The 24,219-nt window shown below is 49.6% G+C and overlaps 2 protein-coding genes across 2 annotated transcripts; one reads left to right on the top strand and one right to left on the bottom strand.

Moving 5' to 3' along the window:
• Positions 1-534: 534 nt before the first annotated feature.
• Positions 535-15,654, bottom strand: LOC147230199 (ADAMTS-like protein 2). The gene is made up of 19 exons (XM_086154402.1): positions 15,571-15,654; positions 10,847-10,953; positions 9,647-9,722; positions 9,452-9,572; positions 8,723-8,868; positions 7,660-7,783; positions 7,307-7,387; positions 6,968-7,143; positions 6,479-6,833; positions 6,258-6,326; positions 5,639-5,837; positions 5,462-5,562; positions 4,298-4,424; positions 4,010-4,223; positions 3,491-3,646; positions 3,183-3,353; positions 2,921-3,097; positions 2,670-2,823; positions 535-1,853 (listed from the first exon to the last, which is right to left on the bottom strand). Exons 1-19 carry the CDS (start codon positions 15,652-15,654, stop codon positions 1,735-1,737), a joined length of 2,757 nt encoding a protein of 918 aa, XP_086010528.1. The 3' UTR covers positions 535-1,734.
• Positions 15,655-16,506: 852 nt separating this feature from the next.
• Positions 16,507-23,531, top strand: rnf2 (ring finger protein 2). The gene is made up of 9 exons (XM_086153438.1): positions 16,507-16,567; positions 18,508-18,604; positions 19,844-20,004; positions 20,707-20,789; positions 20,874-21,006; positions 21,096-21,195; positions 21,289-21,461; positions 21,613-21,802; positions 22,288-23,531. The coding sequence occupies exons 2-9, from the start codon at positions 18,518-18,520 to the stop codon at positions 22,387-22,389; spliced, it is 1,029 nt and encodes a 342-aa protein (XP_086009564.1). The 5' UTR covers positions 16,507-16,567; positions 18,508-18,517; the 3' UTR covers positions 22,390-23,531.
• The last annotated feature ends 688 nt before the right edge of the window (positions 23,532-24,219 follow it).

Here is a 24,219-nt window from a genome sequence, read left to right as displayed (position 1 = left end):
CAATGATAATAATATGAGTAATATTATTACTCATATTCACCAATCCACCATTGACCAGCTTCTCCATCCCTGGAAGAACAAATCAAAAAGCACCTGGAGATCCTGGAGCTTCAGGCTGGACCTGGTCCTTCGCACAGCAGAATGTCAAGAGTGAGTGAGTGAGTATGTCTGTGAGAGAGTGTGTGATACGAGGGCTCGGCTCTTAGGTGGGACTGCCATCCCTGGTTGCCATGACAACACTGTAGGAGAAGGGCGGGGATTTTCCTCCACGGCACAAAAGCTCATCAGGGCGCAGAGAAAGGACAGGGTTCGGGTTTCCCGTCCTAATTGGTGGCTTCCGTCGGAAACGCTCCTTCCCATCGTCTCAGGTTACCGGGGAACAGAAAGCACACTTCCTTCGGACCACTGTGAGCTCACACAAGTCAGGGTGCATTCTGGCCACGGCCAATCACAGCGCGCTTCACCAGTGAGGGGAGCGGTGATGGAATGCAGTTTTGTGCATACACACATACACAGAGACACACACGTGACAGAAACACCTGATTCTTTATTCTTCAATTACAGTGAAACTAACAACAACAGCCTTGGTGATACAAAGGGGTAAACAGGGATGTTGTGTGTGTGTGTGTGTGTGTGTGTGTGTCAGGGGGGTGATAAACTCTTTTCTATGGTCATCACAGCTTTGATCAGGAACAGACTCTCTAAAAGTTTAATGGACTTCACTTTCAACATCCCTGTTTGGGGACGAGGCTTAACCTGGACATCGCAGCTGTCAATCATCCAAACATTCACCATCTCATTCACACCTGCAGATGATTTGGAGCCTTCAATGGACCAGTGACCTTCAGTGGACTGTGGGAGGAAGACAGAGAACCTGGAGAACATAGAGCACCTTGTCAATGAGTCACTGACCATTTTAGAAGGAAGAAAGAGAACCTTAGGAGAACCCAAGGAGAAGATGGAGAGAACCAAAGGAGAACATGGAGAGAACCCAGGCAGGAGAACATGGAGTACATAGAGCACCTGGTCAATTAACCACTGCGTTTTAGGAAGAAGATTGAGAACCTGGAGAGAATCCAAGGAGAACAAAAGAGAACCAAGGCAGGAGAACATGGAGAACATAGAGAACCTGTTAAAATGAACCACTGATTGTTTTTGGACTCTGGGAGGAAGATGGAGAACCCAGAGAGAACCCCAAGGAGAAAATGAAGAGAACCCACAAAGAGAACCGAGGAGGCCACTGGAACGGAGCTGGGATCCTTCTTGCTGTGTGGTTCCAACCCCAACCCCCCTTTCTTTCTTTGAGAACGTACGTCTTCAAACAAAGGGTACGTTTGGTTTGCTTTAACATCATGAATATGCAGGAAGCGACACGTTCTCTCTGTTCTCTGAAGCTGCAGGCTGAGCTGAGAGAGAGGTTCTCCTCCTCTTTGGTTCTGTGTTCCGTCGGAACCCGCTGCTTGGATGCAGAACATCTGGAACGATCCATCTTCCCATGATCATGGTGAGGAGCGTCTGGATTCCTGTCCGGTAGCAGGAAGAAGGAACCGGAGGAACTGCCAAACGGGTTCTTCAGCGGATTTGGTGGAACCGATGAGTTCGTCGGTGGAGTTTATAATTCGTCGGTGGGATTATAATCCGGGAGGCGGGGCATGGAGTTGGCCAAGAACACTGATTAGCTCTGATTGGCCGAGGACCAGCGTAGGGGGCGGGGCCACAGGTTGACCTTTGACTTCAGAGCCGCGGCAGCCGGCAGGCCTGGCAGCAGGCCTTCCTGTAGTACCAGTGCGAGCAGAGCTTCACCTTCAGTACCAGGGCGCAGTTGGCCGTGGGCTTGTCCTGGCAGGCGGCGTGGACGGTGACCGGCGCCGCTGGTGGAGAACACACCAGGGATCAGACACATACCCGAGCCATCGAAGCACAGGGATTAAAACTCGTATTGAGACAAGGGCTGGGATCTGGGAAACTGAAATTGAGACCGGGATTAGCACTGGGATTAAGACAGGGATTACAACTGGAACTGAAACTAAGGCTAAAATTGTGATAACAACGGAGATTTAAACTGGAGCTGAGATGAGGGTTAAAACTGGGATTAAGACAGATTACAGTTGGAGCTAAAACTAAGACTAAAATTGGGGTTAAAACTGAGATTGTAGCTGGGATTTGGACTGGGATTAAGATTTGGATTAGACCTGGAACAAAGATGTGATCGGGACTGGGATAAAGACTGGGACTAGGATTGGGATTAAAATTGGAGCTGAAACTAGGACAAAAAAAAATGGGATTAAGACTTGGATTACGGCTGGGATTTGGACATAAGATTAGACGAAGCACTAAGAATAGGACTAAAACAGGGATCTCAACTGGGATTAAAACTGTAATTGAGACTGGGACAAAACTGGGATCGAGACTGGCGTTAAAACTCAGAGAAAAAAGTGGGATTAGGTCTGGCATTAGAATTGGAACCAAGACTAGGAATAAAACTGTGATTGCAACTGAGATTTGAACTGGAACTGGAGACTAGTGCTAAAAATGAGATCGAGACTGAGATTAGGACTGAGATTACAACCACAACAAAAACTGGAACTAAGTCTAGGACTAAAAAATTGATTAAACCTGAACCCAGAATTTGTCTGGGATTAAGACTGCCTTCCCCCGAGCCCCCCTACCTGGGGCCTCGGTGGGGCAGCCCTGGAGCTGGCAGCTCTGCCGGGCCTCAGGTTTGAGGGTGGAATCACAGCTGCCACCGCGGGTCACAAGCTCCTCCCCCTGGTAGCACTTCACCTCCCGGACTTGGACCCCGCTACCGCAGGTCTTACTGCACTGGAGGGGGGGGACAGAGGGTGGGTCACATGATAACCTAACTGGGGGGGGGGGTGGGGTGGGGGTGCACTGAGCATGCTCAGATGGTGTTGCGTACCTGTGACCAGGAGGTGGTGAACCACCTGGAGCAAGGCCTCTGGAAGCAGGAGGAGCTGCCCTCCGGCCTGCTGCTTTGCCCACAGCTGCCATCGGGGAACTCCTTAAAGGTGCCATTCTCCAGGCCGGCACACAACACTCGCCGGGTGCGCACACCGCGTCCACACGTGGCGTTGCACTGACACACACACACACACACACATGCACATACATGAACATGTGAGGCACTGCTAGAGGTGCCTTGAGTTGGGAATTCCAGCTACCTGCTGCCATTCCTGCTCTACCCAATGGGGGGCGCAGTCCCTATCTCCGCAGGGATAGACCGCGAGGGGGCGGAGCCGCGGGGGGCACTGCTCCTCCGACACCACGGTGCCGCCCGACGACCGGCAGGTGACCGCACGCACCATCCTGCCCTCTCCGCACGCCCCTGAGCACTGATACGCACAAACACACATGTGCGCGCGTGCACACACAGACACGCACACACAAAGCATTGCATTAAAAGTGTGTGTTTGTGTGTGAGTGTGTGTGTGTGTGTGTGTGTGTATGTGTGTGTGTGTGTGTAACCCACAGGGCCCCAGTCACTGGCAGTCCAGTGGGTGTTGCAGGGCAGGCCCTCACACTCCTGGCTGTCCATTGGCTGGGAGGTCTTGTTGCATGGCAGGGTGTCCGTGGAGCAGCGGACCTCCCGCGTCCGGACGCCAAGGGAACCACAACGCGCTGAGCACTGGTGCGCACATGCACACACACACACACACAAACACACACACACACACACACACAAACCATTGATTCTGCGGGAAGTGACAGCCGTCACAGGCGCCTGAAGAAGGTACACATCTGTGGTACACATCCCTGAGAGGGACTCAGAGGGGGTGGGGCTTAACCTGGATGGGTCAGCTGTCAATCATCAAAGCATTCACCCTCTCATTCACACCTGTAGATGGTATGGAGTCTTCAATGGACCAGTGACAATTAGAGGACTGTGGGAGAACCCAGGCAGAAGAACATGGAGAGAACCAAGACAGAAGAACATGGAGACCCGACACAGGGAGAACCCATTCATGTGCAGAACCTCCCCCCTGGTTACCTCAGACCAGTCAGACACCTCCCACTGGGGGCCGCAGCTCTGGCCCTGGCAGACCTTCCGATTGGCTGGCTTGTGCAGGTCATGTGACAGACACAGCGAGTCGTAGACGGACGAGTCCAGGCCCGGAGACAGCATCTTCCAGCAGCGCACTGTCCGGAACTGTGAGCCCTCGCCGCAGGTCCGCGAGCACTCGCTCCACCCACTGGTCTCCCATCTGTCCATAGACGAGGAAGGGGCCAGTGGAAAGTGGAACCCTCGGGTTCTCCGCGCACCGCCGGTGCTTCATACCTGGGTGGACACTCTTTCCCCGTGCAGAACTGGTGTGTGGGCTCGGGCCGGGTCACAGAGTCGCAGTAGCGGTCGTCCACCTCAGCGCCGTCGTAGCGCACACACAGGGCGTAGCTGGTGGTGATCCCTGAGAGGGGAGGAGTTAAGCACAGGATTTTTATTTTTGTTTTCCAAAAGCTTCTCGTCAGTTCAGAGAAAGGCCTTGATGTTATTGTGAAAGATTGTTATAGGCCTTGCATGTTATCTGTGTGGTTTTAGCATATTATCATGTCATTAGTGTGGTTTTATCATGCCATCAGAGTGTAATTAGCATTTTATCATGTCAGTGTTATTTTGGCATGCCATTACTGTGTGTCGGTGTGTTAACATGTCATTAGTGTTGTTCTAGCATGTCATTAGTATGTTATTGGCATGCTATCATGCCATTACAGTGGTTTTAGCATGGTGTTATATCAATAGCATGTTGTTACCATGTTATCATGCGATTAGTTTTAGCATGCTATTATATCAACAACATGTTGTTATCATAGAATGCTATTATGTCATAAGTTTGGTTTTATCATGTTATTAGCATGTTATCAGAATCAGAAGTACTTTATGGATTCTGGCGGAACTTTATCATAGGCATGATTTTAGCATGTCACTAGTAGTTATTAGCATGTTATCATGTCATTAGCATGTCAGTACTGTTGCCTTACCAAGTGATTAACTAGCTATTTGCAGGTTATTATGCCATAACTGTGGTTTTATCATGTTATTGTGTTATCATATCATTAGTAAATTGTTAGCATTTTAGCATGTCATTAGTGTACTTTTATCATGTTGTTAGCATGTTATCAGAATCAGAAATACTGATTAGTGCTTAAAATAGTGCTTTTACAATGGCATTGGTGTGTTATTAATATGTTACCATTAGCATGGTTTCAGCATGTCATTTGAGTAGTATTTTGTCATTAGTGTAGTTTTATCGTGTCAATAGCGTACTACTAGCATGTAATCATGTCATTAGTATGGTTTTAACACGTGAATAGCAGGTTACTAGTTGTATCATTTGAATTTTTGCATTTATCATCTTACTAACATGTCAATATCATGTAATTAGCATGCTAGAGATGTAATTAGCATATAATTAGCTTGTTATTAGCACTGGCGGGAGTGCTCTACCTGTAGTGCAGGTGGAGCTGCAGGGGGCATAGACGGACACCTTCCAGCGGTACATGTCTGCCAGGCTGATGTCCGCTGTCAGGCCCACGTCAAAGTCGTTGCTGGAGATGCAGACAAACACAGATCGCACACATTTTACAAAAGAGAAGCTGTGTGTGTGTGTGTTCGCCCTCCCACCTCTCCGCGTTGACGGCCTGGACAGCGGGCCCCTGCTGCAGCTGCACCAAGATGGCGGCGCGCTCATCCTGGGCGTGCAGGGGTGCATCGCTAACTGTCGGGCTCTCCAGCAGAGGCTCCGGCTCGGCATGCGTTTTGGACGTCTGGTTAAATGTCAGGTCCTCCAGCAGCTTATAGGGGGCGTCCTTGGGCTGGCTGCCTGACGACACACACAAAAACACACACACACACAGCTCTGTATCTCCAAACCTAGTGTAGCTTCTCCACCTTCCTCCATCCCTGACTGCTTTGAGGGGATTCAATCTTGTTACCCTGCAACGTTCTCAAACTTTTCAGCAACAAACCAGAAGTTCCTCTTGGGGGTTCAGTCTCTAGCATACAACCCCTCACTGTCTGAGGAAGAACATGCATGAGTATAATCCTTCTGAGGAGGAACCTGGCTTTGAGAAGTCTTTCTGAGGAGGAACACGGGTAGGTATGATCCTTCTGAGGAGGAACCTGGCTGTGAGATACTTTTTTCAGGAGGAAACTGGCTGAGGGAGATCATTCTGAGGAGGAACCTGTTAGATGGAGATCCTTCTCAAGTTGATTTGATGGAGCGAGGTGAGTTATTGGATACCTGGAAAGGAGGGCCGGAGAGTGTTCTCTTTGGCAGCGGATGGATCGTCGACAGAGTTTGAAGAACTTCCTTCAGACAGCAGAAGAACACAAACAAATGTTACCCACTGAAGATACATTGCAAACACACTGGTATGTAAGACGAGGCATGTGTTTCTGCGTGCTTTATCTTCATTAACCGGTTGTGGATTTCACCCTTTTCTATGCTGACGCTGGACTCACGATAGCCGGGTGGTGCTGCAGGTCTCTGGTCATCCACGTCGTTGTGGCTGAAAACCTGGCCGGCGACGTCAGCAGGTCTGTACACCAACATGGCTGCCGGCGGCGGTGGCCTCAGCGTCTGCACCTCCCACACCTCCTCCTCCTCCTCCTCCTCTCCCTCCTGCCGCAGCCCTAGGTCCGACGGGTGAACAGAGGCTCCATCCACCCTGTCTTCATCCTCTTTGTTGTCGTGGGTGCCGTTGCCATGGGAATGAGAGGGGGTGGTGGTGTCCTCTATGGCTGTGACGCCGGGAGACGAGACGGGGACGGTGTACTCGTAGGTGATGTGGGGGAGCTTCCCGTTTAGGTTGTAGTACTACACACACACACACACACACACACACACACACACACACACATACAGCGTGTCTTGTGTCTGGTTGACACTGTATGTAGGGGGACCTAATAAATCGACCTGAGCATATTTTTGTGTGTGTGTGTTTGTGTTACCATGACATTGAGGCCCTGCTGCGTCGGCCCCTGGGCGATGATGTACTCCAGGCCGTCGGAGAAGATATTGCTGGGGCGACGGTACTTGAAGATGGTCCCCGCCACCTGGAAGTTCTGCGGGTGATCGAAGACAGTCCTCCCATTGAAGAAGAAGTGTCCTCCTTCATCTGAGAGGGCTGGAAGGGAGGGAAACTCAGTTTGTGTGTGTGCGTGTGTGAAGGCTGTGTAATGGATCCACAGCCTTCATTCCTCAGGATTCTTCAGGTTCCTCCCACAGTCCAAACACATGCAGGAGGAACACTGGAGACCCTGCATTGGCCCTGCAAAGGTGGTCCTCACCCAGGATGTTCTCCGTCTTGTGTCGCTCCACAATCTGGATGTCTGAGGCACCGGCAGGGATGTTGGCGATGAAGACGTAGCCTGGGAGGGAAAACACACAAACACACACGCATACGCACACACACACACACACACCTGAGCTAAGGATTAAGGAGGCAGCGAGAACTCCTGATGGTTTGTGAAGAGCAGTGGAGATCCCGTCCAATCAATCTAACTCAATGCTCACCCCCGACTAAAAGCCAATAAGAGTAGGCGATTCCTCTCTTTCATGCTAGCATAGCACCCAGTGTCTGTGTGTGTGTGTGTGTGTGTGTGTGTGTGTGTGTGTGTGTGTGTGTGTGTGTGTGTGTTACCTAACTGTGTGAGTGCCTTCCTGTATGATCCTGAAACCCGCTGGCAGGACGTCCCATTGCCGCCGCAGACGCCGCAGCGGTCAACCATCTTGGTGCTGTATAGCTCGCCGTCACATCCCACAGGCTGGGGGGGGTGACAGCAGAAAAGCTCAGTGACTCCATCTTCAACCTTGTCCACCCTCAACCATCTTTAATTTCCTGACCGTCATCTGGCTTGAAGATCTGTGACGTTAAGCCTCACCTCCTTTGAACCAAAGCCGGGGACACACAGCCCGGTTGTCGGTCTCATTTCAGACAAGTCAAGATAGTGGGCGGGGCTAGTTGGGGCAGTGGGTATGTTTATTGGGGGCATGGGTGGGGCTAGTCAGGGTGTGTATAGCTAGTAGACTATGGACGTGGCTATATGGGGACAGCGGGTATCTTAATTTGCATGAATAGTTGGATTGCGGCAATGACTTGTTGGGGACAGCGGGCAATGCTAGTTGCTGTGGCTACCATCTACCCAAACTAGCCACGCCGATTATTTCCACCCAGCCTCACCAACTGGACACCAAAGGTTGGAGAGAGTGGGTGCAAAGGTAAGATAAATGGAGACAGTGTACAGATCTACTGGGGGGCGTGGGTGTGGCTAGTCATGGTATTGGGTGTAGGTAGTTGGGACAGCGGCCCTGGGTAGTCTGGCAGCAAGTGTGGCAGGTCTGGGTAGTGGGTAGGGCGAATTGGGGTTGTGGGTGTGGCTAGTTGGAGCAGTGAGTGTGGCTCATTGGGGCAGTAGGCGCAGGTAGCTGAAACAGTGGGCGTGGCTAGTTGGGACTGCAACATGGCTAGTCCGGTAGTGGGTGTGGCTAGTTAGAGCCGTAGGTGCGGCTAATTGGGACAGTGACCGTGGCTAGTCAAGGAACATGGCGGGAAGAGACCCTACCTCAGCCACTCTCAATCAAACATGTTGGACACTAAGGCGAGCCAATCGAGGCGGGTGTGCTGATCACCGACCAGACCACTAACGTGTCCCCGACAGCCAATGAGAGTGAGGGGCGGGGCATGGAAAGCAGCACGGCCGTACCTGGCAGACGCCCTCAATGCAGATGCCCTGGTACTTGGTGTCAAGGCAGAAGGTGCCGTCGTGGGCGGGAACCAGCAGTTGACGCTCGCCGCTGATGGTGGTGCACTGGAGGTCACATGGCTTGTTGGAGATACTGATGTAATCAGCTGCAGGAAAACAGGGGGAAATGAATGCGTGAAGATTCATTCACCCATCGGTCACATTACTTAACCTGGAGACAATCAAAGCTAACAGTCTGGCGAGGGGTGGGGTTTGACCTGGACGGGTCAGCTGTCAATCATCCAACCATTCACCCTCTCAGTCACACCTACAGACAATTTAGAGTCCTCAATGGACCTGCTAACAGGTTTTGGATGGCAGGAAGAAGATGGAGAGCCTGGAGATAACCTTGGCTGGAGAACATAGAGACTCCATTCAGAGAGAACCAAGGCAGGAGAACTTGGAAGAGCCCCACATAAAGACAACTTGGTCTGTCACTAGTGTTCGTGATGAAGATGAGGACCAATAGCTTTCAGGCCTTTTATAATAGCATTTATTGTTCTTGCTCCTATAGAACCTTGTGATTCTCTTGCTGGGGAACTAGATAGGAGCATCAGTCAACTGTTGTTAGCAGTATGGATTTGCTGACCCGTCTCTGCTGGAGGACCTTTGCTGGACCTTCATGCACTCATCACTGAGTGACCACATGAGACCTTCCCTTGGACCTGCAGGAGAAGATGTTGTCCCCACCTGGGTAGAGGGGGATCCACTGGTAGAACCTCCTCCCAAAGGCCTTGGCGTTGAACTGGGAGCACTGGTGCTGCTTGAAGCTGAGGCTGGAGCTGGAGCTGGAGCTGAAGCTGGGACAAGGCTGAGGAGATATGACCCCACATGAGGGAAGCCCTCGCCTCGAGGCTCGGAAGTTTGGGGAGGTCCTGCTCCTACCTGCTGCGGGCACAGCTGGTACTGCCTCGGGGAGCCGGCACAGAAGGAGCTGCTGACGTTCTGGGTGGTGGAGAGCCTGGAGGACAAAAATACCAGATGTTCTAGAGACGCCAGCGAGTCGGAACAGGACACAGAATCAGGAACTGGAACTGGAACTTAGATGTTCATCAGGGGAAGCGGTTAAAAAGGACAGCATGGAGACTACATGTGGAGAACCCACAATGCACCCAGGAGCCTCCTAGAGTGAGGGCCCATCCCTGCATGCTGGGTAAGATCTCTGTGGGTTCTCCAAGGTTCTGTGATGCTGCTGCTGATGGAGGTTGTGGTCATGTGATTGACATGTGCAGATCAGTTGATTGTCATGTGAAGGTGACATGATGGCCAGGTGAAGGTCATGTGTTGGTCCTATGATGGTACTGTGATAGTCTGGTTATGGTCATGTGAAGGTCATTTGATGGCTCTGTGATAGTTGGGCGAAGGTCATATGATGTCTCTGACATGGCTGGGTGAAGATCGTGTGATTTACATGAGATGATGGTGCGTTCATGTCATATGACCCAGATGGCCTTTGAAAATCAATTTCTCCAGGAGAATGTGCATCATCACTCTCCTGCTTCTCCATTTTGGCATGGATCCTCTCCTCAGAGGTTCTTGTACTTCCTGTTACATTTAGGCGACCCCGTGCGTGTTCCCTTACAGCGGCGCGAGATCTACATGAATCTAATGAGGGCTGCTGGAGGAGAGCCAGGAGCTCCATGGAGGTGAGGCATCTGCCTTTCATTAGCGCCCCCTCGCACACCTCCCCCAAGTGTGTGTGTGTATGTGTGTGTGTGTGTGTGTGTGTGTGTGTGTGTGTGTGTGTGTGTGTGCATATGTGTGTGCAGGAGACAGCAGGAGGTGGTGAGCAGGAGGTCACTCTGCCAGACTGTCACATCTCATTGTCAGGAGGTGATGGGGGGGGCAGATAGAAGTGGAGGTGGAGGTGGAGGGGTCAGAATGGCGTTAATCTTTGTCGACAGACATTTCCCGCAAGTTTGATGGGGGGGGGAACATAACAAAGATGACTGACACACATACACACACACACACACACACACACACACACACACACCGTCTCATATTACCAGAACTTCTTTCGGGGGATCAATACAGTGTGTGTCCCTCTCTTGCAGACCATCTCACGTTCTCCTCCCCCCGTACCTCTGGATGAGGCAGTGCCTCTCCTGGCTCCTCACCCCACCTCCGCAGCTCCGGGAGCAGGATGACCAGCTGGACCACTCCCCCCACCACTGGACCACCTCCTCCTCCTGGGGAGGGACAACACGGGGCAGGTCACAGGGGCCGGGGCCGCCGCAGCGCCATACCATCCAATTAAAAATATAATAAAAAATAAATCACCCTCTCATTTATGTCATAGACATACAACCATATTCTATGAAATGTGTGTGTGTGTGTGTGTTACCTTGGTGCTGGTGTGTCTGTTGTTGCCCCCGCCATGGTTCTGCAGGGGGCTGATATTTTGCCCAACCCTCCCCTCGACTCTGTCCTGGCACACACACACACACATATGGAGCTGATGTTGGCTCCTCACCTGCGGGTCACATGACCATCTCAACAAAGAGTGACATCGGGACTGGATTTGAATTTGTAGATCTGTTTTGTAGTTCTTGGGGTAACTAGCTAGCTGAGCTACCAAAAGCTGCCACAGCAGCACTTGTTCAGTCATCGTCAGTCACTGCACCGTTAATAGGATGCGGCCAATCACGGTGGATGCTAGGGGAAGGGGCGGGGCTTGACCTGGACGCTTCACCCCGTCATTCACACCTATGAACAGTTTAGAGTCTTCAATGGACCGGTGACTGTTTGTGTACTAAAGATGGAGGACCTTGAGAGACCCACAACGGGAGAACCTTGAAAACCCAGATACGAGAACCTGGAGAACCCGGGTTGGATAACTTGGAGACTCAAGAGAGGGATTTCCCTATGCTTATTCATACTACACTCATACTATGTAGTATAAACTTCTTCTTCTACTTCTTTTCATAGATCCATACAACGACGCAGCTAATTTATGAAATTTTGGGGGGCAACAAGCTTCATGTCGCCAAAACATGTAACCTTGTCACATCGGACCAATGAAATTACCGTGTAATTCTGAAGCCGTTCAATTCCAACACCGAAGAAGACGACTTTAATCTTTTTAGTGCACAGGAGAAACACAAAGATAGCAATCAGCTAAAGTAGAACAAAGCGGGGATATAAAATGGATGGATGGATGGATGGACTTTTCCCTGTGTTATTGTTAATCTTTTTCATCATGTTGCAGGCACTGTTTGGCGAAAAGCGTTTCCAGCACGTATTTGTAGATGTTACCAGTATGTATTGAATTAAAAGTAAAAAAAAACTGTTCCTGTGTAAATATCTCATATTACAACATGGACACCTGCTGCTTATTGACAAGTGCAGCCTATATACAGTTGGGAGAACAAGTATTTGATACACTGCTGATTTTTCAGCTTTTCCCACTTGCCAAGCATGTAGAGGTCTGTCATTTTTATCATATGTACTCTTGAACTGTGAGTGACGGAATCTAAAACAAAAATCCAGGAAAAAACATCGTAACACATTCCTTAAGAAGCCCTCTTGTTCTCCACTCATTACCTGTATTAACTGCAGCAGTTTGAACTCCTTACCTGTATAAAACACACCTGTCCTCACACAATCAAACAAACTCCAACCTTTCCAAGATGGCCAAGACCAGAGAGCTGTGTAAGGACATCAGGGATAAAATTGTAAACCTGCACAAGGCTGAGATGGCCGACAGGACAATAGGCAAGCAGCTTGGTGAGAAGGCAACAACTCTTGGCATAATTATTAGAAAATGGAAGAAATTCAAGATGACGGTCAATCTCCCTCGGTCTGGGGCTCCATGCAAGATTCCACCTTGGGGAGCATCAATGAACATGATGAAGGTGAGGGATCAGCCCAGAACTACACGGCTGGACCTGGTCGAAGATGTAAAGAGACCTGGGACCACAGTCTCAAAGAAAACCATTAGTAACACACTACGCCATCATGGATTGAAATCCTGCAGCACACACACAGGGTCCCACTACTTAAGCCAGCCGATTTCCAGGCTTGTTTGAAATTTGTCAATGACTATATAGATGATCCAGAGGAGGAATTAAAGAAGGTCATGTGGTCTGATGAGACAGAAATAGAGCTTTTTAGTCAAAACTCCACTTGCCATTTTTGGAGGAAGAAGAAGGATGAGTACAACCCAAAGGACACCATTCCAACCATGAAGCATGGAGGTGGAAACATCATTCTGCTTTTCTCCAAAGGGATACAGGACAACCACACTGTATTGAGGGGTGGATAGATGGGGCCATGTATCGCAAGATCTTGGCCAGCAACCACCTTCCCTCAGTAAGATGGGTCATGGCTGGGTCTTCCAGCATGGAACACACAGTTAGGGCAACTAAGAAGTGGCCCTGTGAGAAGCATCTCAAGGTCCTAGAGTGGCCTAGCCAGTCCCCAGATCTGAACCCAATAGAAAATCTTTGGAGGGAGCTGAAAGTCCATATTGCCCAGTGACTGCCTTGAAAACTGAAGGATCTGGAGACGATCTGTACGGAGGAGTTGACCTGCTGCAGTGTGTGCAAACCTGGTCAAGAACTACAGGAAACATCTGAACTCTGTAATTGCAAACAAAGGTTTCTGTGCCAAATATTAAGTTCTGTTTTTCTAATGTAACAAATACTTGTGTCATGCAATGAAATGCAAATTAATTGCTTAAAAAAATCATATAATGTGGTTTTTGGATTTTTGTTTTAGATTCCGTCACTCACAGTTGAAGTGAACCTATTACAAATTACAAACCTCCACATGCTTTGCAAGTGGGAAAAGCCTGAAAAATCAGCAGTGTATCAAATACTTGTTCTTCCCACTGTATGTAAACATATATTTATTTACTTTTCGCCTCTGCAACTTACATTCAGGTATGCTCAATAGTTTGGAAATTATGGTAAGTACATGTGCAGTTTACTACACAATCAAACTGTGTACTATGTATACTGCCAGTGAAAAAACTCCTTAAGTATTTATACTGATAACTAGAAAACTTACCTGGTACAAAGTATGCTAGATTCTACATGATAGAAAGAGAAAAAACATGCACATCCACTGCCCAGTCAGGGATGGGTGTTGGGTCAAAAATGTCAACTGAATAGAGGTTTGAAAAAAATATGCACACCAAAAGTGCTCCAAAAATAAAGAATTTATTTTATACAGAGTACAGAAAAGTTAATCTTGCATGACAAGCAAACATAGGCTCTTCCTCAGATGCTTCTTGATCATTCCCTTTAAAAATGCCGCCACAATAACATGTTTGTTAACACATATTTTTGGTAAGCATCTGTGGAGGAGCCTATGTTTGCTCAAAACGTCATGTGAGAATACATTTCTGTACTCTATGTAAATTAATTATCTATATTTTTGGAGCACTTTTAGTATGCAGATTTTTTTTTTCAAACCTCTATTCAGCTACTACATGCTAGCGTTGTGTTCTTTACGTACTGCGTACTCACACTAAGTACAATTTAACTTCTCCATGCGATATTGACATGATGTCCTACAAGTACTGCCTCTTACGTTCTCCTGTTACGCATGGTATATACGATCTATTATACCAATACATTATGTATGACAAAAACTGAGTATTACACACACTAATTCCCTCATTACTACAGATACTCACAACATCCAGCTCACTTCAAGTACTTTGAAGACCACAGCCTTCATCATACAATATGTACCGCATGTACAAAATACTGCGCTCTTGGTGAATGTACACAGAGTTCAACCTGGGCGGGTCAGCTGTCAATCACAGGTTCAGGTGTCAATCACATCCAACAAGTCAGCCTGTCATTCACACCGGCAGACAATTTAAACTCTTCAATGAACATTTCTTCATTGGGAGGAAGACTTGGAGACAACCCAGACAGGAGAACATGAGAACTCCCCACTTGGAGAAACAAGTTGGTTACTGGAGTTTAGCCAAGTATTTTTGTTCTGAAGGTTGGCTGCTTTTAAATGTTCGTCGCCTCTCAAAGAAAAATGTCCAGTCCACCCCACCGAATTTGAGCAGGAAGTCATGCTGAAGATCAGCAAGCTCAGGGGGGTTCAGGAAAGCAGGCGCTCCTGGACATGAATGCTCTGAAAACATGCACCTGGACCCTGAAGTGGGTCCGGCAGGGGGAACAGCATTAGCCCTTCAGCCAGGACCATCAGTGGATCCAGCAGGGGGACCACTAGACCTTCAGCCAGAACCCAAGGCGGATCCATCGGGGGGGACTGGGCCAGACCAGTCACTTTCAGCCTCCAGACACCAACTGTTTGCCTCAGAGAGCTCTGAAAGGAGGACCTCAACCCCTGCCCTTTGACCCCTGGGTGGCAAAGATCCCCTCCACCTCCTCTGGTCTCAGTTGAAATTCGGGAAGTTCTCCAACTCCGTGAGAACTCCCCGAGGAGGCTCCACGTGAAGGTCCTACGTCCCTCAGAGGAGAGGGACACACACACCTGAGTTGTTCTGCGCGCCCGTCGTCCGCTGCAAGGCTGCAGACCTCCTCCGAGGTTCTCAGAAGAGGTCTGCAGGAAGTTTCGGTAACGGTTAGCTTCCCATCGTACGCACGCACGGACACGTGCGGGTTCTACGGTTGTCTAAGCCCCCCGCCAAGAGAAAAAAAAAGTTGACGGTTCGATTGAACCGTTAGCGCCGCCTCTACCCCCGGGAACCGGAGCCGGTTAGCGGCGGTCAGGAGAAGGGAGGTTCGAGAGAGGGAGCCTTTCCCGGGGGGAGGAGAACCCCCACCCACCGGGGGAAAGGGGGGGGGGTCGGAGGGGGTCACGGTTTCGCTCTTTACCTTGATGCGGGTCAGCGGGCGCACCGGGAGCTGCAGCAAGAGGAAGGAGCACACCGGCAGAGCCCAGCCTCCGTGACCGAGCATGGCTCATTCAGGTCCGGCGGCCGCGGCGCCTCCCCTCGGCCCCCCTCCGCCGAGGAGACCCCTGGTGATGAAGCTACGCCTCTTCCACCATCCGGGACTTTTCTGGGGGGGCGTTCAAAGCGCCTACATTTATATGAGAAGCTTACCCCCCAACACACACCGAAAATTAGGTGAATCGTCCGCTTTCCAACGCGCAGGATGGTACGTAAACGCAACACCAGACAGGAGAAGTCTGGTTGAATTACACTAAAGTAAAACATAAGAAGCCACTCATTCTTATTCATTACAAATTTAATGTGAGTTCACTATTTTCAAATTGATAATTAAAAACTTTATTATGAACTGCAAAACTACAACAACAACAGTTATAACACATTTTATTTCCTCACTGACACTTTACAATAGAGAACAATACAATTAAAAATCTGCGGCCAGATCGTTTTTCCCCTAGGGTTAAACGTATAATCATGGAAATAAACGTTTTGTGGGGGTGTTAATCCGTTCGTTTTGTGTGACTTTAAGCATAAGTGAACCAGAAAAAGGCACATTAGTCAAATAACTAAAACACAGGCAGTCGTGCTTTAAAATATAATACAGCATATCTTTGAATTTTCTGATGACATTTTTCACTCCACGCGTCACGGCGTAAAATATTAAGGTGTTTGTTAAGAAAAAAAAAGACCCAAAGTGTTTTTTCTTTTTTTATATATACACAACTGAATGTGAGTCAGGTGTGGCGTTTTTACCTATGTATATATATTTTCTCGTCGCGGCTCCGGGCCCCCGGAGCAGAGACACTCACTGTTCGCACTCTGCCTCCATTTCCCGCAATGCACCGCGGCCAGCGTGTCCGCCATATTGCCTTCGCCTAAAACGCGCTGGCTGGATCGGTCTCGCATCCACAGCTGAAAATGTAAGTACGAAAAAAAAACACAACAACCCCAGTCGTGTTCCGTGGAAAAATGTCTGTTGTTGTGAACGATATGTGTGTGTACCCGCGGTGGGGAGTTAGCGACCCCCGGGAGTGGGAGGTTTTCGCCGGTGAGACGTTAGACGCAGCCCCCCCGGAGAAGCGGAGTTGGCCACGGGAGGTTGCGGGGTCGGTCCGCGCTCTGTTGTTGTTTTCCCCTGTCAATTCGCATCCCCCGCCGCCCCGCGGGACTCCGCTCGTATTCACTTTAACCCCCCCATATATTCAACATTCGAGTCGTCCCGCAGGCGGCGTCCCGGCCGCCGCCTCCTCCCGCGTCGTGTGCCTGGGGTTTATCCGCCGATACGACGCGAATCTCAGCCGTATCGTGTGTGCCCCGAAGAATAGCTAGCCGAGTCTAGCTAGTTAGCATTAGCCGGACCCCCCTCCCGAAGAGGTTTCCGTGGAAAATCCGTGCGTGGGGCGGGGGGGGGGGGCGTTTCACCGAGACGACTTGTCACGACCGTGGGGATCACGCAGGTTTCCCCCTCAGAGAAAAGAAAAATGTAAACTGTCTTTGGATGCGTTCAAGTGGAGCCGACTGATCTCGAAAAGGTGATCAGGTTTGATTACCGTCTGGTGGTGACCTTTGACCCCTGAGGACACCGGCCCTGCGTTCTGCCTCCATTTATTTTGTTTTCCACCCCTCTAGAGAATAGTTAGAGCAGTTGTCCTTCAACTAGGTGCAGGTTTAACACACTTACCCCTCCGCCCCACACCTGGATGAGCATGGGATTGGGGCTCAGGTGTCGGCCTTGACCTCCCTTCCTGCTTCAGAGATGAGGTACCCATTGAGAAGTTAAGCCTTTCCTGAACCTGAAGGTCTGACGGTTCTAGAAGAGCAGGACGTGTGAGCGGGGGGTTATTTTCCACAGTATGGATTATACCGTGGAACATGCTGATTTGTATCATCAGATTCTGTGGAGAACCCAGGTGTGGTGCCTTGTATGTCCCCTGGGCGGAAATGAAAGCAAGGACACCTTTATTTGTGATATTGATTATTTTCTGCATTTCCTCCTCCTCCGGACACTCGTGGGGTGCCCCCCGAGATAATATACTGTTAATAGCTGAGCTGGGGCAGCGGGCAGCTATTGTCTTGGGAGCTGAAAGAAAAATACAGTTTTAGTATTTTGGTCTCCACGGGAGGAAAGAGTGCAGCCGGGGAGCTTCGGCTAACGACCCTGTGTGTGTGTGTGTGTGTGTGTGTGTGTGTGTGTGTGTGTGTGTGTGTGTGTGTGTGTTCAACACTTGTTGCCCAATTATCCAACTTTAGACCATTGATGAAAAAAGCAGTGAGTGTGAGTTTTCTCCCTGCCTCTCACCTCCGCCTGCATCCACGCTAGGCCGGTGGTTGTGTACTCCAATCCGTGTGTATCGAGTGAGTGTGTGTTTATTAGGGCAGCGTGAACACAACGCTGCGACCAGGTTCTGATTACAAATATGCATGAACCTTAAAGCGTGAGCTTGTGACTTCAACTCTGAAAGGGAAATTAAATTTCAGATTATGCTTGAAAAAAGAAAAAGGAGCGAAATAGAAAAACAACACCTGCTGTCCAAATCAAGACAGTTTAGTGGATGAAAGATAAAATGACATTATTGGCAGTAAAGCTTTGGTGGGGGGGGGGTTGACGTGTGATAGAGAGATTGCAGCTGTCAGGTGGAGGTTTGCACTCGCAAAAGATGAAATATAAAACAAGAAACGATGCTTGAGGAGAACCTGTGTATGAGGGTGCTCAGTGGAAACCGTCCACCAACAAGGGAATATTGTTCCTTGTTATGCATTTCTTGCATGTTGGGATGATGTTGGTGGTAATCACTGATTATGTTTCTCCCGCACCCTCCGGGTGGACCGGCGTCTCTCATTGTCTGTGTTTGTGCTCCAGTTCTGCAGCCATGACCCAGACGGTGCAGACCAACGGGGTACAGCCCCTCAGTAAGACCTGGGAGCTGAGTCTGTACGAGCTCCAGAGAACCCCACAGGTAAGTGTTTGTGTCAAGGAGTCAAGCAGTCGCTGTGTTGGGGGACGGCCCCTCTGACTGATCCATCACTGGTGATCAATTCTATTGATGACAGGGAGACGACCGGCCCGGTTAACGAATAGCATCTCCTTCGGGTTTCAGTTTGATTTAGGTGACAGTTAGCGGCCACGCTGAGGAGGGTGGGCTCTGATATGCCTGTGGAAATGAAAATGCCTGGAGACAATGAAGATGTCTTACATCTTCTGTGTTTGGGATGGACATACCTGTGCACAGATGGAGCCTGAGCAGAGATGAGCCTTAAGAGAACCCAGAGGAGCACAATAACGCTGTGTGCAGAACAAGCAAGATAAAAACAGGGAACCATGTAGAACCCTGTGGATGCACTACATATGCAGTATTTCCTTTAAGAATGCCGGTAGACAAGTATCAATAAGGTCAGAGGGAGCTGCATAGTGCTTTTGTAGATCCAGAAAAAGCATGCGACAGAGTGCAGAGAGAGAAACTATGGTACTTCAAGAGGTCTGGATTTGCAGAGAAGTATGTTAGACTCGTGCAGGGCATGTATGCTAGCTGTGAGACAGTGGTGAGGTGTGGTCTGGGTGTAACAGAGAAGTTCAAGGTGGAGTCGGGACGACATCAGGGATCAGCTCTGAGACCCTTCTTGTTTGCAGTGGTGATGGATAGGCTTACAGATGAGGCTAGACAGGAATTTCCATGGACCATGATGTTTGCAGAGGATTGTGATCTGTAGTGAGAGCAGTGAACAGGTGGAGGAATATCTTGAGATTTTAGCCACAGCAAGACAGAATACATGTGTGTGAATAAGAGGAGCCCAAGTGGAACGGTGAGGCTACAGGGTGTGGAGATAAAGAAGGTTTTAAGGTCTTAGGGTCAACAGTCCAGAGCAATGGAGAGTGGGGAGAAGAGGTGAAGGAACGGGCTCAAGCAGGCTGGAATGGGTGGAGAAAAGTGTTAAAGAATTGATGGAAAGGTGCAGAAAACAGTGGTGAGACCAGATATGCCGTATGGTTTGGAGTCACTGGCATCAAGGAAAAGACAGTAGGCAGAGCTGGAGGTAGCAAAGATGGAGATGTTGAGGTTCCCTTTGGGAGTGAGCAGGATGGATAGGATCAGGAATGAGTCCTTCAAAGGGACAGCACATGCTAGATGTTTTTGAGAGAAGGTTGTACGCGTGTGGGTGTGCGTGCGCTGACCTAGTGTGTACACCTGTGTGTCCAGGAGGCCATCACAGACGGACTGGAGATCGCGGTATCACCGCGCTCCCTGCATAGCGAGCTGATGTGCCCCATCTGTCTGGATATGCTGAAGAACACCATGACCACCAAAGAATGTCTTCACCGCTTCTGCGCCGATTGTATCATCACAGCTTTGAGATCCGGGTGAGTCGTGGAGCTTCTCCAGGTCCCACAGGGAGAACCTGGACCTGCATTGACCTGTGGTGAAAATGAGATGTGATGCCCTCCAGATGAGGAGGACTGGGCTTCACTGGTGGCTCCAAACAAAAAGCCCCTTTCTCAAGCACGCACGCACACACACACGCACACACACACAGACACACACACACACACACCTTGGCCTGGACCTGTGGAGGTTGTCTAAAGGTCTGCAGGATGTCAGGGTTCAAGCAGAGGCACAGTGTCTCTGCTGTGGGTCCCGGGACACTGCATATGTCCATGTGGAGGTCCTCCACCATATGTTGTGACAGCTTCAGGACGTTCACACCGCCCTCCATTTCCACAGGTGTGAGAGGCATCCTAAAGGTCCAGGGTGAATGCATGGAACTATTTGGTGGTGGTAGAACTCATAGAACTCAAGCTTAGGAGAGGGGACACACACACAACCACACCTCCGCCTTTTGCCTTTTCAGCCTCCACAAAGATGCGTTATCTGTGCTATATACTAACATGCCCAGCAGTCTTGCCTCAAAACAAGTTGCGCTACCAAAACAAAGTGGTATCTACCGGGTCTTGGTACGTTCTGTCGGAGGGAGGAAATGAAGGCCACCTACCTGCTGGAATTTGTCGCACCTGTGTGGACAGAGGTCGAAGATAGTGATGAAGTCAAACTTCTTGTCCTTCCAGGAACAAAGAGTGTCCTACCTGTCGCAAGAAGCTGGTGTCCAAGCGGTCGCTGCGCCCAGACCCCAACTTTGACGCGCTGATCAGTAAGTGTGGCCATTCTCCATGAGTGCTGCAGTGAAGCTACTATCTCCTGGACGATGGTGTGTTTCAGCATCTCCTCATCCTAGGTAAGATCTACCCCAGCCGGGACGAGTACGAAGCCCACCAGGAGAGGGTGCTGGCCCGCATCAGCAAACACAACAACCAGCAGGCCCTGTCCCACAGCATAGAAGAAGGGCTGAAGATCCAGGCCATGACCAGGTAAACAAACACACACACACACACACACACACAGACACACACATGTGTGGAGCTCAGCCCATTCTAACATTGTGCATGGTCGTGGTCAGACTTCAGCGTGGAAAGAGGCACACAGTGGAGAACGGTAGCGGGGCTGAGGACAACGGGGACTCCTCCCACTGCAGCAACGCCTCCGTCCACAGCAACCAGGTGAGAGTCGGCATCTTCTCCACGCCTCGAAGGGGCGCTGCTGTTTCTACATCTCTGTGACTTTGCCCCCCCTCGTGTGTTCCCGGCCTCCAGGAGGCGGGTCCGAGCATCAAGCGCACCAAGACCAGTGATGACAGCGGCCTGGACATGGACAACGCGGCGGAGAACGGTGGCGGGGACTCAGTGATTGACGGCGGGGCCAGCGAGATCGAGCTGGTCTTCAGGCCGCACCCCACCCTGATGGAGAAGGATGACGGACACAACAGGTGACCAGCGGACATTCCTGTTGCTATTGGTGTCACTTCACACCAAGACATGTGGTGCCATAACCATGGGTATTCCACATAGAGACCTGCCGATTGCTTGCATTAATCCCACCTGGTGATGAAGTGTGTGTGTGTTTATTTTGTCTCCTAGCGTGGAGTTCGTCCCCCGCTACATCAAAACGTCCGGCAATGCCACAGTGGACCACTTGTCAAAGTATCTGGCAGTGCGTCTGGCCCTGGAGGAACTGAGGAGAAACGCAGAGGCCAGCCCAGTCAACGTGGAGGCGGCGTCGGAGAAACAGTACACCATCTACATCCCCACCGCCGGGAACCAGTTCACCGTGAGTGAGGAGTCCGGGGGGCATTAGAGGTGGAGAAGGTGGAGGTCGTCTTTGGAGAGGGAGGAGGACAGAGGAGTACATCAGAGGGGCTTCACGTGTTCGATGAGATAAAGTAACACTGAGGTGGTTTGGACAAGGACAGAGGAGGTGGAGATCTGGGTTGGAGGAGATCTGGAGGAAGACCAGAGAGAAGACAGGAAAGTAGTTGGTACGAAAGGAGAGGGTTAGATGGAGGCAGATGATTGACTCTGGTGACCCCTGAAGGAAATATGAAGATGTCAAGAAGATTTCATTACACAGGTGGAGGGGAAAAGTAAAGACCTGAGTAATGGAGTACTGAGAGTAAAGTACATTGGGACAGATAACTAGTAACTTGGGTTGAAACTCCTCTGCAAAAGCCCAACCTTTGATGTCTTACACACACACACACACACACACACACACACACACGGACGTGTGGTGACGTTCCCTCTCGTCCTCCTCAGGTCCTGAACGGTTCCTTCTCCCTGGAGCTTGTCAGCGAAAAGTACTGGAAGGTCAACAAACCCATGGAGCTCTACTTCGCCCCGACGAAAGAGCACAAGTAGAAATGCCCTGCCAACACACACTCTCTCACACACAGACACACACACACACATACACGAAGAGGCGCCTGGAGGGAGTACACAGTTGGACTTGGCTACACTTGCATACACACACACACAAGGAAGAGGAGGAGCGTGTGAAGGAGAAGCGGAGGGTTGTCGGCGCCTCCTGAACGGACTCTTGTAAAAAGAAAAGCCGTTTGTTTTATATTCTCTGTATCTTTCTCTCCGTGTCTTTCTATCTCAGTAGGAGGCAGCAGATCCCCCTGTCCATACCTCCGCCTCTGGAAACGAAGGAGTGTCAGCTTCTTTAGTTTTTTTTTTTTTTTTTTAAATGTGAATATTTTCATCCAGGAGGATCAAGATGTTCGGATGAAACTTTTTTTCTCTGGCCATTAAATTAAAGCCCTGACGTTAGCTGACTGTTCCTTCATAATTCAAAAGAAGCAGGACTAAACTGAAACAATTCAATGAACAGTTCAAGTTTTGGGATTAATGTGCCTAAAATAAAAAATAAAAAAATCTTGAAATTAAATTAAAAAAAAAAAAAGACAATTAAAGAGGATTTTGCGGAAACACACACCTGAAGCCATGTGTGGTAGCCGTGCTAGGGGCGGAGCTTAGAGCCTGGGGGCGGAGTCGGGAGCCTCGGCTACGGTCCAGGATCTGCTGCCTCGTAGGAATCAAGCTGTCCTGATATCTGTGGCTGCACTCTTTACTGCTCGTCCTTTTATATCTGTCTTTTGTAACATGGGGAGGATGGAGCCGGGGTGGGGTCTGGGGTCAAGGGTCGGGGTGGGCGGGTTATCTTTTTGCAGCTCCATAGACGGTCAAGACCAATGAAGTATTCTCCATCTCACAAAGCTACTGCGACACCGAAGGTGTTCATCTCGGAGGGTGAGGAACATCACAGAACACGTCCTTTCTTTCCTTTACGTCTCGACATGAAGACGGCGAGGCCTTCTCGTCCCCACCTGGTCTGTGTGGACAGTGGGGTGGTCCAGACCATTTTTTTTTTTTGTTCGGGCAGGGTTGGGGGGTGGGGTGAGGCCGCAGCTATTATCAGCGTCATTGATGAATGTGAATTCTGTGAGTTACTTGACGGAAAAAAAAAAAAAAAAAATTAAACTTGGTTTTGGTCCGAATGTCCTTGTCTGTTCTGGTGCCACGCGTGCGTGTGCACACACACACACCAGAGGTGGATCTCCAGGGGGCTAGACTAGACATAAAATTATGGTTCAACACACACTCCAATCAGAAGCAGCAAAGCATGTTTAAAACAATTGAATGTATTTGGTGTTGCAACAAGAAATTTGTAGGTAGAAGGTTGACAGCCTCTGTTCCTCTTGTCCAGTGAAGGTAAAGAACCGCTGGACTCTTTAGCTTTTATTCTCAGATTTGAAATAGATAATGTCAAATGAAGTAAAGAACTTCCATCCCATAAATATGGAGGTTTCAAAAAGAGGAGACCGAGATAATCAACAGTGTCAACTGACCTATCCAACGAGCCAGGGTCAGTTCAGGCAATTCAACCTGTCGCAATAATTCGCGGGTCCTTGAACGCACCATCAGTCATTTCATCACAAACCATTACTGACGAACATTACAATTTAATATTTAGTATAGTATATACGTTTGCTTGTACATTTGGATTTACATTCATAAAACAGGTTGACATTAATGGTTTTTTTTTGACCCGACGCCCACCAGCCGATTCAAACCCGGAAGTAGCACCGTCTGCTCCGAAGAGAACGCTCACACGTCACAGCACCAAGTCGCTTCAACGTCGTTTTTTCGAGCGGCTGCTGACAGAAGTACTGTTTTAAGTCTTTC

This window comes from Fistularia commersonii, chromosome 10, assembly GCF_037954325.1.
Source record: "Fistularia commersonii isolate RoL2024-O1a breed Wild chromosome 10, RoL_Fcom_v1.0, whole genome shotgun sequence".
NCBI classification, from domain to species: Eukaryota; Metazoa; Chordata; class Actinopteri; order Syngnathiformes; family Fistulariidae; genus Fistularia; species Fistularia commersonii.
This window is presented reverse-complemented; position numbering and strand designations above follow the sequence as displayed.

What these genes read in the sequence shown, in the direction of transcription:
- LOC147230199 (XM_086154402.1), bottom strand. Translation starts at nt 15,654, where the DNA reads ATGCTCGGTCACGGAGGCTGGGCTCTGCCGGTGTGCTCCTTCCTCTTG. An exon ending in TGCAGCACCACCCGGCTATC is followed by an intron (nt 6,327 to 6,478) that starts GTGAGTCCAGCG and finishes TGCTGTCTGAAG; the next exon opens with GAAGTTCTTCAAACTCTGTC. An exon ending in TCTCCGGCCCTCCTTTCCAG is followed by an intron (nt 5,838 to 6,257) that starts GTATCCAATAAC and finishes GTGTGTCGTCAG; the next exon opens with GCAGCCAGCCCAAGGACGCC.
- rnf2 (XM_086153438.1), top strand. Translation starts at nt 18,518, where the DNA reads ATGACCCAGACGGTGCAGACCAACGGGGTACAGCCCCTCAGTAAGACC. An exon ending in AAGATCCAGGCCATGACCAG is followed by an intron (nt 21,007 to 21,095) that starts GTAAACAAACAC and finishes GGTCGTGGTCAG; the next exon opens with ACTTCAGCGTGGAAAGAGGC. An exon ending in CCTCCGTCCACAGCAACCAG is followed by an intron (nt 21,196 to 21,288) that starts GTGAGAGTCGGC and finishes CCCGGCCTCCAG; the next exon opens with GAGGCGGGTCCGAGCATCAA.